This window comes from Lithobates pipiens, unplaced genomic scaffold (assembly GCF_037356315.1).
Source record: "Lithobates pipiens isolate NorthernLeopardFrog02 unplaced genomic scaffold, aLitPip1_a1.2 Scaffold_22, whole genome shotgun sequence".
In the NCBI taxonomy this organism is placed as follows: Eukaryota; Metazoa; Chordata; class Amphibia; order Anura; family Ranidae; genus Lithobates; species Lithobates pipiens.
In genome coordinates, this window is record NW_027507784.1 from 277,484,844 (window position 1) to 277,504,534 (window position 19,691).

At 42.2% G+C, this 19,691-nt stretch overlaps 1 protein-coding gene across 1 annotated transcript in view; it reads left to right on the plus strand.

Moving 5' to 3' along the window:
- Positions 1-9,879: 9,879 nt before the first annotated feature.
- Positions 9,880-19,691, plus strand: part of LOC143925509 (cytochrome P450 2K1-like) — a 35,408-nt gene continuing 25,596 nt past the window's right edge. The window contains exons 1-4 of the mRNA XM_077450009.1: positions 9,880-10,074; positions 12,501-12,663; positions 13,280-13,429; positions 15,900-16,060. Coding sequence (XP_077306135.1) covers positions 9,880-10,074; positions 12,501-12,663; positions 13,280-13,429; positions 15,900-16,060 — 669 coding nt within the window. The remainder of the gene's footprint in view (positions 10,075-12,500; positions 12,664-13,279; positions 13,430-15,899; positions 16,061-19,691) is intronic.

Below are 19,691 nucleotides of genomic sequence, written 5' to 3' on the forward strand. Positions count from 1 at the left end.
GCACACTTACTATGTCCTCTCCTCGCAGTCCGGTCAAAAAGACCGCCCCGAGGAGAGTGACATCACTTCCTCCCTGCCTGTGTTTACACTACACAGGTGGGGGAAGCTTCCCATTCGCCAGGAGCGATCGAGAGGGGATGGCCAGAAACCAACGGCCATCCCCTCATCCCGGATCGCTCCTGAAGCGAAACGGACCGCCGCAGCCAGCGGGAGGGGGTCTGATCGGACCCCCCACCCCCTAGAAGTGATGGCTTGCTGCATGCAGGTATACTGCCTGCTGATATAAGGGGACAGAAAAGCCAGCAGACGGTGAAAAACGGGGTCCATAATCCGGATATAATTCCTGAAATCATCAGGATTATTCTCCCGGGTCTCACGAAGCAAAGGCATGTGTGAGAATTGGTCACGCTGGAGCAACCAATTCTTGCTCCATGAACTCCTCTTCACCCTGTTCATGGACTGGGGTTGTGTCAAAGCTAAAAGTCCAACACCAAGCCCCTGCACAGCATGAACTCTACTATGAGTACACACATGAAACATGGCTTCAAAACGGTCGGCTGGTCAGAACGGACAACAGAAAGCACTGATAAACAGCAAGGCCTGAAAGAACGAACTGAAAACCTGAAACGAGCGGACAATAAGCACTGAAAATCAAAGCTTACTATACCAAGATATAGGCTGCAATGACCAACAAATGCGAACTGACCACACGCACTGATAAGCAGATATGCACCCACAAGCACAAAATGAAAAGCAGTAACGATCTGAAGCACAAATCTGAAAAGCATGAATCGTCTCTAACCAAACTTCTACTAACACTCGATAAACACGAGATCAGCAGAAGGAGCCCAAAGGGTGCCACACATGGTGCTGAACTTCCCTTTTCTAGTCCCATCGTACGCGGTTTACGTCACCTCGACTGGAAATTCTGACAACTTTGTCCGACCGTGTGTAGGCAACACCAGTTCCGGACTAAATCCGTCGGAAATTATACGACGGATTTGGTGATCGGAATGTCCGACCGTGTGTATGGGGGCTTACAATACAATACAAGAGGGTTAGGAGATTCTGCTCATGAGTTTACGATCTAAAGGGGTGGGAAAATTGGTACAAAAGGTAATAATTATGAGGGATAACCTGATGGAAGAATTAAAAATGTAGTTATTAGATGGAGGCGGGTAGATATTATACTTATTATATTTTGTCTGTATACCTATTTTCAGCATCTATTATCAACATTTGATTTGTGTTTTTTTTATTTATTCTATACATACAGTATATCTTTGTAGCCAAAAAAGGGGCCCTTTCTAATCCCTCAATTTTTTTTTATCCTTTTGCTGAATACAGGCAGTCCCCACGTTACAAACATTCGACTCGCATACGACTCCTACTTACAAATGGAGGGAGACAACAGGAAGTGAGAAGAAATCTACCCCTAAGAAGGGAAATGCACTCTTGTAAGAGTTATTATGGGTAAAAGGTGTCTCCACTGAAGCTGCATCACCAATCCATGTTTCTACAACAACCCAAATTTTTTCAAAATCCAGTTTCAACAGAGACAGAAAGTGAGGGGAAAACTTCTGAACAAGGGCACAGACAGCAAAACAAATGTTACAGGGGTCTTAACCCTTCCCTATGCTATCCAAAAAGTGTAAAAAAAATTTTTTTGGCTGGAGCTACACTTAAAAAATGTACCTGTTGCGATTTACGATTCAACTTAAAGCAGAGTTCCACCCTCAAAAAAGTTTTTTTTTTTTTTAAAGTCAGCAGCTACAAACACTGTAACTGCTGACTTTTAATAAGGTTACTTACCTGTCCAGGGAGCCTGCGATGTCAGCCCCCGAGGCTGATTCGTCCATCAGATCGGGTGGCGTTCAGGTGCCCCCATTGTACCTAAGGAAAAACCAGCAGTGGAGCCTTCAGGCTTCACAGCCGGTTTCCTACTGAGCATGTGGTGTGCAGTGATTTCTGAATGTCCCTATCATCTTCTGTGACACACAAAGTTTCCAGAAGGCAGCGGGGGAGAAGGAGGAGAGCTTGCCACAGAAGAGGAAATGATGCACTGCATCTCGGTGGAGCCAGGACGGAAGTACACTATGTACTTCAAAAAAGGTAAGAAAGAAAAAAAAATTGGTGGAAGGACAATCTTTATTTTAAGACCAAGTTGTAAAAGTGAGTAAAACTCCGCTTTAACCACTTGCCGCCCGCCCTATTACAAATTGACGGCGGCAAGGTGGTTTCGTTATCCTAACATCACGTCATATGACGTCCTGTAGGATACAGTGGAATCGCGCGCCCCCGGCAAAGTGTTCCGCCTACCCCAACTACGCTTGTCCCTCGGACACAGCGCTTCCCCGATCAGGGTAAACAGCCAATGAAATTGGCTGTTTACCATGTGATCGGCTGTATCCAATAACAGCCGGTCACATGTCAAAACAAACCCGGCCGCACGCAATGCGCGCCGCCGGGAGTGAACAGTACGCCGATCGGAGATGGTATATGTCCCTCCGACATATCCCCATCCCGATCTGGGTAAACAGCCAATGAAATGGCTGTTTACCCACGTGATCGGCTGTGTCCAATCACAGCCGGTCACAAGTGTAAACACAACAGGCAGTATCCAGGGATCTCTCCTTCTCTCTCCTCACACCGATCGTGAGGAGAGAGAAGGAGAGATCTGTGAGTTAGAACATTTCCATTTTATGATACTGTGCTCAATAATCAAAATCCCCAATAAAAGAGGACCTGTCACAGCCCACCTGTCACAGCCCATCAGGACCTGTCACAGCCCACCTGTCACAGCCCACCTGTCAAAGCCCATCAGGACCTGTCACAGCCCACCTGTCACAGCCCACCTGTCACAGCCCATCAGAACCTGTCGCAAGCCCATCAGAACCTGTCGCAAGCCCATCAGAACCTGTCGCAGCCCATCAGGACCTGTCGCAGGCCAGCAGGACCTGTCGCAGGCCAGCAGGACCTGTCGCAGCCCGCCATCAGCACCCCCATCGGTACCGCTATCAGCACAGCCACCGCCATCAGCACCACCACCGTTACCGCCATCAGCACAGCCACCGCCATTAGCACCGGCATCAGTATCATCTGAATCTGACAGCCCACCTGTCACAGCCCACCTGTCACAGCCCATCAGGACCTGTCGCAGCACATCAGAACCTGTCGCAGCCCATCAGAACCTGTCGCAGGCCAGCAGGACCTGTCACAGCCTAGCAGGACCTGTCACAGCCCAGCAGGACCTGTCACAGCCCGCCATCAGCACCCCCATCGGTACCGCCATCAGCACAGCCACCGCCATCAGCACAGTCACCGCCATCAGCACAGCCACCGCCATTAGCACCGGCATCAGTATCATCTGAATCTGACAGCCCATCTGTCACAAAGCCCGCCATCGGTACCACCATCAGTACCATCTGGATCTGACAGCCCACCTGTCATACAGGCCACCATCAGTACCACTAACAGTACCGCTATCAGTGCCGCTATCAGTGCCGCTATTAGTACCGCCATCAGAACCATCTGGATCTGACAGCCCATCTTTCACACAGGCCCGACATCACTACCGCTTCACAGTCCCGCTATAAAGTACCATCACACAGGCCATCAGTAACCTGTCAGTACCATCACACAGGCCCGCCATCAGTGAGCTGTCAGTACCACCACCAGTTTTGTCACAGAAGCCCGTCAAAAGTACCACCATGTCCCAAAGAGTTTACACAGCTGAGGAGGCATATAACATCCTCACCATGTCGGATGATGAGAGCAGCGGGGAGCTCTCATTATTCAATTCTGGTTCGGAATACGAACCAGTGGAGGATAGTGGATCGGAGACCGAGTCAGTGGAAGAAACTGCCCCTCCTACAAGAGTAAGGCAATCAGGACCAAGATCAGAACACCTGCCTACCACCAGCAGCGCCAGACCCCAAGAAGAGGAACCCAGTACAAGTACTGGAATTGCACATCGAGCCCAAAGAATCCAGGCCCAGTCCTACCTTCCCGATGCCCTGGCAAACCCCTTATGGTTGCCTGCCAACTCAGGATCGGCTACAATCCCCCCTTTCACTGCACAGCCAGGTGTGCAACCCAACACTTCAAATTTTTCACATTTGGACTATATCTATTTGTTTTTCCCCGAAGATTTGTTGCAGTACATGGTTGACCAAACAAATCTCTATGCAGAGCAATTTATTGCTGCCAACCCCAGTACATCCTACGCCCGTATGTTCCAATGGCGACGTCTAACACTAGATGAATTAAAATTGTTTTTGGGCCTTACTTTTAATATGGGGCTTACAAAGAAAAACGAACTGCATGCCTACTGGTCCACCCACCCCATCCAACACATGCCCATATATTCTTCTGTTATGTCCAGGGCACGGTACGAGAAGATTATGCGCTTCCTACATTTCAATGACAATTCGCAGTGCTCTCCCCAAGATCATCCCAACCACGACAAATTATATAAGATTCGCCCCCTAATAAATTCTTTTACCAAACGATTTTCTGAAGTCTTTATCCCCGACCAAAATATTTGTGTAGACGAATCCCTTATCCACTTTACTGGCCGGCTACATATGAAGCAGTATATCCCAAGTAAGAGAGCCAGGTACGGTGTGAAATTGAATAAATTATGTGACCGAGCCACTGGATACGTGTACACATTTCGTATTTATGAGGGAAAAGACTCCCAGCTCCAGCCCCTTGAGTGCCCCACATATATAGGAACCAGTGGTAAAATTGTGTGGGACCTTGCATACCCCCTGTTCAAAAAAGGTTACCATTTATATGTAGATAATTACTACACCAGCTTGCCCCTTTTTCGTCACCTGTATCATGAAAAAACCCTGGCCTGCGGTACCTTCCGAAAAAATAGGAAGGGCTTCCCACAAAATTTATTATCAAAACGGCTACAAAAGGGGGAAGCCGCATTCATGAGGAATGAGGAGGTGTTGGCCATGAAGTGGCGGGACAAGAAGGATGTTCATATGATGAGTACCATTCACAATGACACCTTGGTGGAGATTCGGAGAAGACGTGGCCCCATAGTAAAGCCTGAATGTGTCAATGACTACAATCTTTATATGGGGGGGGGGATTTAAATGATCAGATGCTGCAACCGTATTTATCAACCCGCAAGTCCAGATATTGGTATAAAAAAGTCGCATTTCATCTGTTTCATATGGCCATGTTCAATTCATTTGTCTGCTATCAAAAGTCACCCCAAAACCAACCCATCAGCTACCTCAAATATATTGAAAACATTATCACTGCCCTTATTTACCAGCAAGGACCCACCCCAGGAAGCATTCGCTCTGACTGTGTGAGTCGCCTACATGAGCAACATTTTCCCTATAGCATTCCCCCCACAGAACCTGGAAGAAGACGCCAAAAGAGATGTCGTGTATGCTCAAATAGAGGAGTTAGAAGAGATACAAGTTATTATTGTCCTGATTGTCCCTCCCAACCTGGCCTGTGTATCGGTGATTGTTTCAAAAAGTATCACACATCCATCCGATATGAGTTCCCCTTATTAGTAACAGACTGCCATTTCCCCATTTCAATTACCTCTGTGCATCATTTTCCTGCCACCATGTTTACTGACCCTGGCCTGTTTACCGACAATGTCTTTGCCTGTCGTTTTGAAACCACGTTTCTGGACTTCCACGTGCACCAACCTCAGCCTGTTTACCAACGATGGCTTTGCCTGCTGTTTTAACCATGTTTCTGACTGCCACGTGCACCAACCTCAGCCTGTTTACCGACGATGCCTTTGACTGCCGTTTTAACCATGCTTCTGACTGCCACGTGCACCGACCTCGGCCTGTTTACCGACCATGCCTTTGCCTGAAGTTTTAACCACGTTTCTGATTTCCACGTGCACTGACCTCGGCCTGTTAAATCGACCATGTTTTTGCCTGCCACTTGGACTGATCTTTTGCCCTTCTACTTCAGTATGCAGGGGTCTCACATATGTGAGGGGCTTCAGAATAGCGTTCTGAGTAGAGAAAATCAGTTTTTGGTTTTCTGTGCTCCTAGAACAGGGTCTGGTTGCCCGGAGGCTTCAAAGAGAATTGGGTGGGAGAAGCCTCTACCCCTGTCCCCCTGGCCCTAAGCTTGATGGCCCTTCCTGCTGCCTGGACCAAAACTTTGGCTGTGCTGACCATATTGCTGCCTGTAATGACCCAGGACTTTATGGACTGTGTTTCTTTCTGCTGCCTGGACCAATAATTTGGCTGTGTTGACCATATCTCGGCCTGCTGCCTCTACTAACAATAGACAGTATTTCTGCCTGGACATCTCTGCCTGCTACCTGGACCAATGCTTTGGCTGTGCTGACAGTATCTCTGCCTGAACTAACTATGGACAGTATTCCTGCCTGCTGCCTGGATGATTGCTTTTGCTGTCGCTGACCACATCCCTGCCTGGTGTCTGGACCGATGCTCTCTTCTGTGGACCACTACACTACTAAAACCCAAGCTAATCTTTTGTTATTTGGTATGTACAGGTTATGTGTTAGAAATATGAAGAGCCTTCAAAAATTTGATTGGTAGTCAGGAAATTATATGTGTAATTTATGCTCCTAGGACGACTGGAGGTGCTATTTGGATGTTAGGCCTCTGTATGTGGCCAGGCTGTGTAAAAGTCTCACACATGTGGTATCGCCATACTCAGGAGGAGTAGCAGAATGTATTTTGGGGTGTCATTTTTGCTATGTACATGCTATGTGTTGGAAATATCTTATAAATGGACAACTTTGTGTAAAAAAAATGCATTTTCATTTTTTTCCCACGTTTTCTGAAAACTTCTGGAAAAAAATGAACCGTTAAAAAGACTCATTATGCCTCATAGATTATACGTTGGGGTGTTTGCTTTCCAAAATGGGGTCATTTTGTGGGCGTTTCCATTGTCCTGGTGCTCCAGGGCCTTCAAAAATGAGCTAGGTCATCATGAAATTATATGTGTAATTTTGCTCCTAGAATGCCTGGAGGTGCTACTTGGATGTTAGGCCTCTGTATATGGCCAGGCTGTGTAAAAGTCTCACACATGTGGTATTGCCATACTCAGGAGGAGTAGCAGAATGTATTTTGGGGTGTCATTTTTGCTATGTACATGCTATGTGTTGGAAATATCTTATAAATGGACAACTTTGTGTAAAAAAAATGCATTTTCATTTTTTTCCCACGTTTTCTGAAAACTTCTGGAAAAAAATGAACCGTTAAAAAGACTCATTATGCCTCATAGATTATACGTTGGGGTGTTTGCTTTCCAAAATGGGGTCATTTTGTGGGCGTTTCCATTGTCCTGGTGCTCCAGGGCCTTCAAAACTGAGCTTGGTCATCATGAAATTATATGTGTAATTTTACTCCTAGAATGCCTGGAGGTGCTACTTGGATGTTAGGCCTCTGTATATGGCCAGGCTGTGTAAAAGTCTCACACATGTGGTATCGCCATATTCAGGAGGAGTAGCAGAATGTATTTTGGGGTGTCATTTTTGCTATGTACATGCTATGTGTTGGAAATATCTTATAAATGGACAACTTTGTGTAAAAAAAATGCATTTTCATTTTTTTCCCACGTTTTCTGAAAACTTCTGGAAAAAAATGAACCGTTAAAAAGACTCATTATGCCTCATAGATTATACGTTGGGGTGTTTGCTTTCCAAAATGGGGTCATTTTGTGGGCGTTTCCATTGTCCTGGTGCTCCAGGGCCTTCAAAACTGAGCTTGGTCATCATGAAATTATATGTGTAATTTTACTCCTAGAATGCCTGGAGGTGCTACTTGGATGTTAGGCCTCTGTATATGGCCAGGCTGTGTAAAAGTCTCACACATGTGGTATCGCCATATTCAGGAGGAGTAGCAGAATGTATTTTGGGGTGTCATTTTTGCTATGTACATGCTATGTGTTGGAAATATCTTATAAATGGACAACTTTGTGTAAAAAAAATGCATTTCCATTTTTTTCCCATGTTTTCTGAAAACTTCTGGAAAAAAATGAACCGTTAAAAAGACTCATTATGCCTCGTAGATTATATGTTGGGGTGTTTGCTTTCCAAAATGGGGTCATTTTGTGGGCGTTTCCATTGTCCTGGTGCTCCAGGGCCTTCAAAACTGAGCTAGGTCATCATGAAATTATATGTGTAATTTTGCTCCTAGAATGCCTGGAGGTGCTACTTGGATATTAGGCCTCTGTATGTGGCCAGGCTATGTAAAAGTCTCATACATGTGGTATCGCCATACTCAGGAGGAGTAGCAGATTGTATTTTTGGGTGTTGTTGCAAGTATGCGCATGCTATGTTCAAGAAATAACCTGTCAATACAATAAGTTTGTGTAAAAAAAAATAAAAAAAAAGTCTTAGGCCGCGTACACACGCGGGGACTGTTCGCCCAACTTTGTCCGTCAAACAGTTTCGGCAAACAGTCCGCTCAAAATTAGCATGGACGGACATGGCCACACACGACGGACGAACAGTTTGCTGAAACCGTGCGCGATGACGTGAACGGCACGTACGACGGGACGAAAAATACGACGTCCTATACACTGCATTATAACTTTCGGCGTGAAAATCCTATCTGAGCATGCGCGCAACTTTGTTTGACGAACAAGCCTACACACGCGGGGACTGTCCGCTGAAACAAGGTTTCAGCGGACAGTTTTTCGGAATTTCCGAAAAACCTTGTTCAGCGGACTGTTCGCTGAAACTGTCCGCTGAAAGCCCACACACGAGCGGACTGTCCGCTGAAACTTGGTTTCAGCGGACAGTTTCAGCGAACAGTCCCCGCGTGTGTACGCGGCCTTAAATTTGCAAAGAATTGTGGGAAAAATGACAACTTCAAAAAACTCACCATGCCTCTTACTAAATACATTGGACTGTCTACTTTCCAAAAAGGGGTCATTTGGGGGGTATTTGTACTTTCCTTGATTGTTAGTGTCTCAAGAAATGAGATAGGCCTTCAGTACATCAGGTGTGATCAGATGTGATAAATTTTCAGTGATTTGCACCCTAAATTGTAGACTCTATAACTTTCACACAGACAAAATAATATCCACTAATTTGGGTTATTTTTACCAAAGATATGTAGCAGTATAAATTTTGACCCAAATTTATGAATAAAAATTACTTATTTGCAAAATTTTACAATAGAAACGAAAAAAAAGTGTTTTTTTTTCAAAATTTTCGCTCTTTTTCCGCTTATATCGCAAAAAATAAAAAACTCAGCGGTGATTAAATAGTATCAAAAGAAAGCTATAATTGTAAGAAAAAAATGATACAAATTTTGTTTGGATACAGTGTAGCTTGAAAGAGTAATTGTCATTCAAAGTGTGAGAGTACTGAAAGCTGAAAATTGGTCTGGGCGGGAAGGTGTTTAAGTGCCCTGTATTGAAGTGGTTAAGAACCGACCATTCAGACCCTGTCTTGTTTGTAACCCAGAGACTGTCTGTACAACAACAAAACGAATCTGGACAGAAACTACTTATTTGGTGCTCTTTATTATATCTTCCACTATTAAAAATATTTATTATTTATATAAACTGAAGTTTGCCCTGATGCCTGACATATCCAAAATATATTGCTCCTTTTGTAGTTCAAAACATTTATGTAATTCATGTGAATATTAAGCCCTGGCATCAAAACAGCAAAATTATGACATATACACCCATTAGCTTCACTTTAAACAACTAGTTGTACAGGTTTTATAGTTATAGCATATATAGCTTTGGATTATGCAAACTAGAAAAACTGTATAATGAGACAACTGGGTCCTGTAATTTTACTTGTAAAAAATAATATGTTGAGAAATAATGTCAAGCATATAAATATTGTGCAGCAGTGCTGTAAGCACATTGTCATAACAGCTGTTCACTATGACATTTCTCACCTATCTCCTGTCAAGGACTGACTTACTATTATATTTTACAGCATGTATTATATTGTTTTTTTACTGGATCAGTGCATCTAAGAAGAGCAATGGAAATATGCCTCCAGGCCCTAAACCTCTTCCTTTTATTGGGAATCTCAATCTGGTGGATCTGAAAAAGCCACATGAGTCACTGATGGAGGTAGACCCAATTAATATTAATACATGAAATTCATGTTTGCAATATATCCTCAGATTTGTTCTATCTATCTATCTATCTATCTATCTATCTATCTATCTATCTATCTATCTATCTATCTATCTATCTATCTATCTATCTATCTATTATATATATTATATAACATTTGCAAGTTTTATTTTGGTATATACTAAATATAATGCAGATGACATTTCTTTATATCACCCTTCCTGAATTCTATGTTTAAAAATCTTTTAACATTGTACATTATTTGGTTATTTTGTACTGTTGGCAGGCACGTGGTCATCCAGCTTGAGTTCTGTAAACTGTTGCACAGCCAAATTGTAGGAAGGTGGGAAGGGTTGCCAAAAGGAAAACCATCAATTTTCTCTCTTCCATGATTTAGCAGATACATTTAAAAATACACATTTATGGGGGTAGGCATTTAATTCCTGTTTAAGGCTATACGTAATACTTTCATACAATTTGATACATTAAGAATTAATTCTATAACTTATTTGTAGACATATACAGTATGTACTTTAAATATATATGTGCTCACTGCCCCCTAACTCAATGCAAATCTACGGGTCAGGTCTAACCTGAGTGACAGGACAACAGACACCCAGATATAGATAACAGATATAGTTTCAGATCAACAACCACATTTGAAAACAGACTTCAAACCCAACACCTTGCATAGTTAACCAAAAATGAATACTAAATCCAGAGCCCATAGCCACCACAGAAAACCTCAAGACACACCTTCTGTAAAAATATTGACTTTTATAGGGTTTCCACAGAAATTCTGACACAGTATATTTATAAAAAACATTTAAGAAAAATAAAAATATCTAACTCTTATGCAGCTAACTGTATAACAAATACATATAAAGTATAAATGCACATAAATGCATATAAGGTGCCGGTTGTCCCTGTAGAAATCTGCACATGGACGTCTGTAAAAGTGTATACAGTATATGGAAATTCTCTTCTTTGATAAATCACAGGTTAAATCATATTTTTTGGATAACAACATCACAGAATTCATAGATTGGCTATGTCACCTTGATGTGCTGCTGGTTTCTACTATGCTACAGTTTTACTACTGCTTTAAATTGGCCTTTATTTAACCCCTTTTAACCCTTAGTTTACCCTAATCAGCCCTTATTAACGCTGTTCTCAATTCTGCCTTTAACTGGTGTTTTCCTGATGATTTTTTGACCTATTTCTATTTTATTAACCAGTAATATTATAAAGTGTATATTCACCTTTTTGCAAAAAAATACTACCGCTTTAAATTGGCCTTTACTTAACCCCTTTTAACCCTTAGTTTACCCTAATCAGCCCTTATTAACACCGTTCTCAATTCTACCTTTATCTGGTGTTTTCCTGATGATTTTTTGACTTATTTCTATTTTATTAACCAGTAATATTATAAAGTGTATATTCACCTTTTTGCAAAAAATGAAAAAGGGATGAACTGATTTTCTACATCCTCCCTCCCTCCAGCCCATTCCCGGTCCTCACTTCACTTACCTCCATGGGTGATTAGCTGTCACTACCCATGCAGCCTGTGCAGTGATCAGAGGATTGAAACCAGCTTCAGCAAATTCCTTTTGTGTGTAAAGAAATATTCGGTTATTCACTTTATCTGCAGTAGCACAGACCCTTATTCTAGATGAGGGTCTGATATACATGTTAATGGGAAGCCCCCATAAAAAAATGTTTCCTCCTAAAAATATAAAAGCCAGACCCTTATGCTTAATAAGGGTTTGGTATGGATGTCACTGGGGACACCAAAAAGCAGCTTGGGATTCCCACCCAAATTCGATACCAGCCTCTTTGGTTCTGAATGAATTTTAAGGGGGAACCCCACAAAAAAAAGCATGGGTTCCCTTCTAAAATCCATACCATGCAATCTGGCAGGCCCTGTAAGAGGGGGATATGAATGTCATATCACACTATCCCCACTTACTTCTTTACATGGCTGGGGATTCCCAGGAAGTAATTGAAAAGGGCCAGGTGACATCACCTGGTGATGTCACGGTAGCTAAGGACACAGAGGGTGCTGACACTGACCACTTCCTCAGAAACCATTGACAGATAGGAACCTGTCATACATATCAGTGGTACAACGACTGCTACTACTGTACTGTATATAAAGCCAGCCCTGACAATATATGAAGTTGGCCTTCTGCTGGTCCAGTGTTTGGACAAATGTCTGAACATCCAAGGTTTGGTCTAAACTTTTGTTCAAACCAAAGCCTTGTGCTCATCCTTAGTGACATTTGTGAAAAAAAAAAAAATTGTCACCAAATTATTTTTGACGTTTGGGCTGTGGTATAAATGTTTCTATTTTATTTTTGACGAGTTGTGCTGAGGTATAAATCTATTTACATGGAACTGGAAATTATTATGTATTGCAGCTCTCTGAGAAGTATGGAGAAGTTTTCACTATACACTTTGGACCCAAGAAGACGGTGGTGATTGCTGGATACAGTGCTGTGAAGGATGCCCTTGTCAACCAAGCTGGTGATTTTGCAGATAGAGCAGATATACCAATTTTCAAACTAATACGTAAAGACAAAGGTACGATCATTTTATGTATGACTCATCTTTTTTTCTGAAGATACAGATCTTTTCTACATTTTATTTTAGTTCTCTTGGACTGACCACCTGACAAATGAGTTGCTTTAGACCTAATTTAGCAATATCCAGAATATTCTTCTGTCATCACTGAATTCTCAGACTATCTATTTTGTGCTCAATTAGCAGATATGGTGATGTGAAAACCACTTCACGCGCATTCAAACACTTCTATGATTTTTTGCATGATCTGGACTTTGGCTCAACTCATCCAAATCAGTCCTTATTTTGTTCAAAGTAAAAGGATCAATGTTCCAAGCTGTGAACATGAGTTACTGAATGTCTGCCTAATACAGCAATGGATTACAGAGGATTCTCTACCACCAGCATTGGTACAGAAGCATATCCATCTGAGCTTTCACTTCATTTTTCATAGGTTCCAAAAGCAAAGCAGCTACCCAACCACCTGGAATTCAGCTTTGAGTAGTGAAGGATGTTTACCGATAGCTTTATATCATTTATTGTTCTTTGGACATGTTTGTTTGCCTTACTGAATAAAGGCAATGCGTGTTGAAGCATAAACTATGGGCCTATTTACATGCTATTATCTTTATTTTAGGTATAGTATTTAGTAATGGTGATTCTTGGAAAGCCATTAGGAGGTTCATACGCTCAACTCTTCGAGACTTTGGAATGGGAAAGAAAACAATAGAAGCTAGGATACAAGATGAATTAATCCCTCTAATTGAAAATTTCAAATCACACAATGGTAACGAGTCTTATTAACTGTAAACAAGTCTTATTAACTAGTTGCAAAAATTGTGTAAGGCCCAAAAATGATCTTATTCCTCCAAATAAACTCTTACAGTAAACCTTACAAATATGTCTATGAAGTGCAAAGTGTATATAGCCAAAATAAATAAATATTTCAAAATTCATGCATCCATATGTGCATAACAATAAATAAAATTAATTATTTTATTAAAGCATCCAAATATCCACAATAAATACATCCTAAACGCATTAATCATAAAGTATAATCATGTTTTATTTATTGGGGACATTTAGATTATTTCATTAATTAATTCATTTTACTTATTACTTATTTACTTATTAAGTTATGTACATATGAATCTATGAATTTCTAAACATTTATTTATTTTGGCTATATACACTTTGCACTTTATAGACATATTTGTAAGGTTAATTGTAGGAGTTTATTCGGAGGAATATGATTATTTTTGGGTGCTGCACTTTTTTGCACACTGTTTTACAGATGAGGTGTATTAACCTGAGTTATAAATAATGGTGCGCTCAAATCAATGTCACTGTTGCACAGTAGCTAACATCGCCTGATGTATGTTTGTGGGGAAGGTTCAGTATATTCAAACATTTGTAGATGCATGAGTAGCACTTATATTTTGAGCAGTGAATTAATATAAAATTGATTTGAGCGCACCATTATTTATAACATTATCCTTAAAGTGACAGAACACTGATATGGTCATAGCCTAATCATTCGGGTTTTTTCAATTTTTTTATCTCTACATATTTATAATATCAGCGCTAAGGCTTTTTAGAATTGATATTAACCTGAGTTACTAGCTGCCTTTCTCTTTTTTTAGCACTGACTGATTCCCTTTACAAAATGTATACCAGAAATAGAAATATAATTATTCTGATGAGGCCTAAATGATAAATAAATAAATAAATTGTACATGGACCCAGCAGATTGAAATAGAAGAGGCCCCGGAATTGAACTTAATTATTTTGGAACTGCTATGAAGGAGATTATTCCACCTGCACCTGAAAGCCATTAAATTGTTTCCTTTCTGCCATGGCCTCACGCTGGACAAATGGGGCCCAGGAAGTAGAGTGTTCCCTCCACTGCTGTCTCCCTTGGCCCTGCTCCAGAACACTGTCTGGGACTGAGCTGTGGTGTGACAGCTTAATAAAAAAGCATGACTGTCCCAGCAAATCCGGAACAGTTGGCAAGTAGGGTTTAGATGTTCATTTTTTTCTTCACAGGTTTTAAAATGACAGGAACAGATATACAGTATGTGTTTTGTGTATAAAAGTGTTAGTATGGAGAACTATCTTGATTACCCTGTAGTCAATTAGATCATTTTGTTCCTATTGCAACGATCATTTTCCATGATAAATTGCAATCTGACTGGTAACTATTCAGTTCTGTGTATTAACATTTAACCACTTGAGGTCTGGGCCATAGCCAAATGACGGTTACAGCGTGGACCTCAATTTCCGGGAGGCTGTCATAGGACATCCTCCCCTGTGCACGCTCCCTGCATGCGCCCTGCAGGGAGCACGCTGTGATCATGAGTCACGGAAACTCGGCTGATCACTGATCCTAGCAAGGGGCTGGTCCCGACCCCTTACCATGTGATCAGCTGTCAGCCAATGACAGCTGATCACATGATGTAAACAAAAGCTTGTGATCTTTCTTTTTTCTCCTCACGCTGACAGCGTGAGGAGAAAAAAAAGACAATCACCGGCTTATGTTAAAGGGATATCGGTCCTGAAGAGGAAGGAGGCACATCTGCCTCCTCTGTGCCATTTAGTCCCACCTGCCAGTGCCACCTGTCATTTTGCCCATAGTGCCCACAGTGCCCACCAGTGCCCCGTATGAATGCCCATGAGTGCAACCTATCAATGCCCACCAGTGGTGAGAATCAGTGCGACCTAGCAGTGCTGCCTATCAATGTAAGCAATTAGTGCCCATCACTGCCACCCATCAGTGCCCATCACTGCCGCCTATCAGTGCCCATCATTGCCACCTATCGGTCCCCATCACTGCCGCCTCATCAGCGTACATCAATGAAGGAGAAACATTACCTGTTTACAAAATTTTATAACAGTCTTTTTCAAAAAAATTTTTTATGAAAAATAAAAACCGTAGAGGTTATCAAATACTACCAAAAGAAAGCTCTATTTGTGGGAAAAAAAATTTAAAAATGTAATTTGGGTACAGTGTAGTATGACCGCGTAATTGTCATTGAAAGCTGAAAATTGGTCTGGACAGGAGGGGGGTTTAAGTGCCCAGTAAGCAAGTGGCTAAATTCCCTGAGACCTAAAAAATTTTTCTACACACTCTTCCATGTACAGTATAAAGCCATATTTAGCTGATCCCATAGTGTAATAGAAAAATCTGAATACTTTTATCAATAATTCAAAGCAAATTTACCACTGATTTTCTTTTCATTATGTTTAACATGTTCTAGGGGAACCATTTGACACACTTGTCATAATGAGCTGTGCGGTGTCTAATGTTATCTGCGCTATCATTTTTGGAGAAAGGTTTGACTACAATGACCCCATTTTTAAAAACCTTCTTCGAATTATGGCTGAAAATACCAAACTCTTAGGATCACACAAGGTGATGGTAAGCATTGCTTTTTCTTTTTCATTATTATTAGCTTAAAAACTATTATAACAAATTTAGACATTAACAGAACCTAGAGAAAGTATTGATCTCTTCAAATCTTTTCATGTTTTACTGGTTTAGAACACTGAATCGAGTTCTAAAGGCAGAGGGTTTTTTATCTTAAGGCATTCTATGCCTTAAGATGAAAAAATCTTCTGTATGTAGCAGCCTACCCCAGCACCCCCCAGTTACTTACCTGAGCCACAAGTCCACGAGTGTCTTAGCCATCCAGGACTCTCCTCCCGATTGGCTGAGACACAGAAGCAGTGGCATTGGCTCCCATGCAGTGTTCATTTTCATCAACCAAAATATTTTTGTCTACTAAATTAATACTATTTTAGTCTATTAAAGTACGACTAAAATTAAAACAATTCACATGACTAAAATATGACTAAAACTAAAATGGCATTTTAGTCAAAAGACTATGGCTAAAACTAAATTGAATTTATATCACAACGGCTAAATCTATGTCTGTAGTGCATGTTCAAACCTTAAAGTGGAAAGTAATTTTTTATCTTTCCGTCTATTTAATCTTCTGCCCCTGTTGTTTTAACTTTGGATAGTAAAACATTTTTTTCTGCCAGTAAATACCTTATACAGCCCTCTTCCTGTTTCTTATCTGGAAAAAAGCCTAGGCTTATGACGTTAAGCACAGCTCTCTCTCACTCCCGTGAGAGTTTGACAGGAAGGGGGGGGGGGGGGGGGGGGGGCGAGTCATAAGAGGGCCAATGAGAGCTGCAGAGCTGGAGGTGTGTGTATAGCCAGGAAGTGAACAGGTAGTAGGTTCCGCTGCCCACAGTTAAAAGATTTCTGCAGCATATCTGGCAAGTACAGAATCACAGTATATATAGAATAATATGCAAAGTGGTTGGAGGGAAGCATCAGAATGGCAACGAATGGCAAAGAAGTTTTTATTACAAATTATGTGAGTAGACTACAGTTCCCCTTTAATACCATAAATAATAAACATGTTATTAGATTTTCACTCCAGGAGTATATAATGTTTGTCAGTTCTAAAGAAATAATGCCATGTGACATCACCCGGTGACCCCGCCCCTTATCCCTATATAAGCCGCCACACAACGCATCCCTGTCATTGCGGCCAGAGAGAGCGTTGTGTCAACATCGGAGAGAAGAAGAAGGCGGAGGCGGCGACAGCACCAGAAGACTGGGCCAACGCTAGTAAAAGAGCTGGAAGAAGAAAGCGGAGGCCCGGCAAGAAGAACCGAAGAGCGGGACAAGACCCTCAAAGTTGGATAGAAGACCCCGAAGTCGGAAGAAGACACCCGAAGTCGGATAGAAGACCCCGAAGTCAGAAGAAGACCCCCGGACAGCGGCGGCGATAAAGATGTAAGCCTGGCTCCTCCACTAGTAAAAGATCTAGTAAAAGAGCAGAAGATAGTGGAGGAGCACCCCCCGGAGCTGTCTAATAAAGTACTTTTAAAACCTGTGTTGTGTGTTTTTTATGTACACTTTTTTCCCCAGGTGAATGGGTAGGGGTATATCGTACCCCATACTCATTCACATAGGGTGGGGGGGCTCCTGGATTCTGATAAGCCCCCCACCCGCAGACCCCGACAACCAACGGCCAGGGTTGTCAGGAAGAGGCCCTTGTCCTCATCAACATGGGGACAAGGTGCTTTGGGGTGGGGGGCTGCAGGGCCCCCCGTTCCCCAAAGCACCCCCCCATGTTGAGGGCATGCAGCCTGGTATGGCTCGAGGGGGGGGGGGGGGGGCGCTCGCTCGTCCCCTCCCCCTTTCCTGACCGGCTGCGTGCTCAGATAAGGGTCTGCTATGGACTTTGGGGGTACTCCCATGCCGTTTTTTCTGTGTAGGGATTCCCCTTTAAATCCACACCAAGCAACGGGCTAGCGACATTTCAATCTCGCTGATGGAGGTGGTGACATTGACTTCCTTTGCTAGTTCCGCCTACCTGGAGCCACGTTCACAATTAACTGACTTTTCTCCGTGTGAGGGCAAGTACATTCATTTCAAAAGTTCGGCGGACTAGCACACAGACGGACGGATTGTCCGCCGTACTGCCGAGTCTGACGGACAATTTTGAGTCAAGACTTCTTTCAAAGTCCGCCGGACTTTTGGGAACAAAAAGTCTGCCGGAGCCCACACACAGGCGGATTGTCTGCGGACTCTGTTCCGCCGGACCAAGTCCGATGAATAGTCTGGTCGTATGTACACGGCATTAGATTTTAGTCGACTAAAATGTACTGGAGATTTTAGTAGACTAAAATACGACAAAAACTAAAATGGCATTTTAGTCAAAAGACAAAAATATGACTAAAACTAAAAGGGCATTTTAGTCAAAAGACTATAACTAATGTAGCAAGGTTCTGGTGCCCCAGAGGCCTAATGGTGACCTCAAGGGTTAGGGAAAGCTGACTCCTTCCTTGCAGAATGGGTTACCAGGCAGGGTGGGTGTTGTACAAGAAGAAATGATGGGCGCCAGTGACTTTTGAATGGGAACAAGAGATTTATTGCCTCTTAACAGAACTGTGGGATTATGGCCAGGACACCCCTGAGTAGATACAATTATAATTGGCAAACTCTGAGACTTCCTTAGGTAGACAGCTATACAGTGGAAGGCCTCCAGCCAGATAACACATCTGTATAGGTAGGACCACTGTCTCCTATGGAAACTAGTCTTGCAACAGTCACTAAAGGTAGATGTACATAACTCTTGGTAACACAGACCAGTTCTTTACTTCCTTACTCTCACAGTATTTTTTGGGGGGGGGGGGGCATACAACATTTTGCTATGGGGCTCTGTGATTTCTAGTTACGCCCCTGATTGCAACAGATAACAAGATCATATACTAACTTCATACATAATTCCAACATATAGTTTCACTGCAAAGGTACATTTACCAAAGTATAAAAATATCCAGAGCTGTACAGTATAACATAACAATGCATTTATCAACCAAAATCCATGTGTGGAAATCTCAAAAGTCTTAGTAAACAAAAAAGAAAGGACTTGGTATAATGGGTATAAAGAGACCTCTTGGGTTCTGAAAGTGGGTGCAGGAAAGGAACCTATGCCCATAAAACCTCAAGGCATAGTGCACACAAATGTACAAAAGTCAACATACCCAGGTTCTCCCACATAGTACAGAGGCTGCTAGTCACACAAGCACAGAACCGCACATACTGATAGTATTGAGTCGGGTGATGTCTTTTTAGTATTTGTTTCCTATAGAACTTTAAACAATAGTAATAATGGGAGGACAAACTAATCACTAATCTTTAAATGGCAATTCTTCTGGAAGTAGCAGAGAATGGTCAGTATATCTAGTATTCCTCAGCAGCAGTCCATACAACAACCTCTGGTATAGTTCCCTTATGGCGCTTACACTAATAGTCCACAGCTAGATATTTATTCACAGTGTCATTGGAGCTGTCTGAGGCAAGGGGATGCAATCAAATTCTCAGCCCAGGAATTGGATCAGACCTAACAATCACCACAACTTCACTTACTACAGAGGAGATAAACATTAAATTTACCTAACAACCTAAACAGAAGAGGGTGCTACACATCTACCCTTTTAGAGGCTACTGCAGAGAAGCATATCCA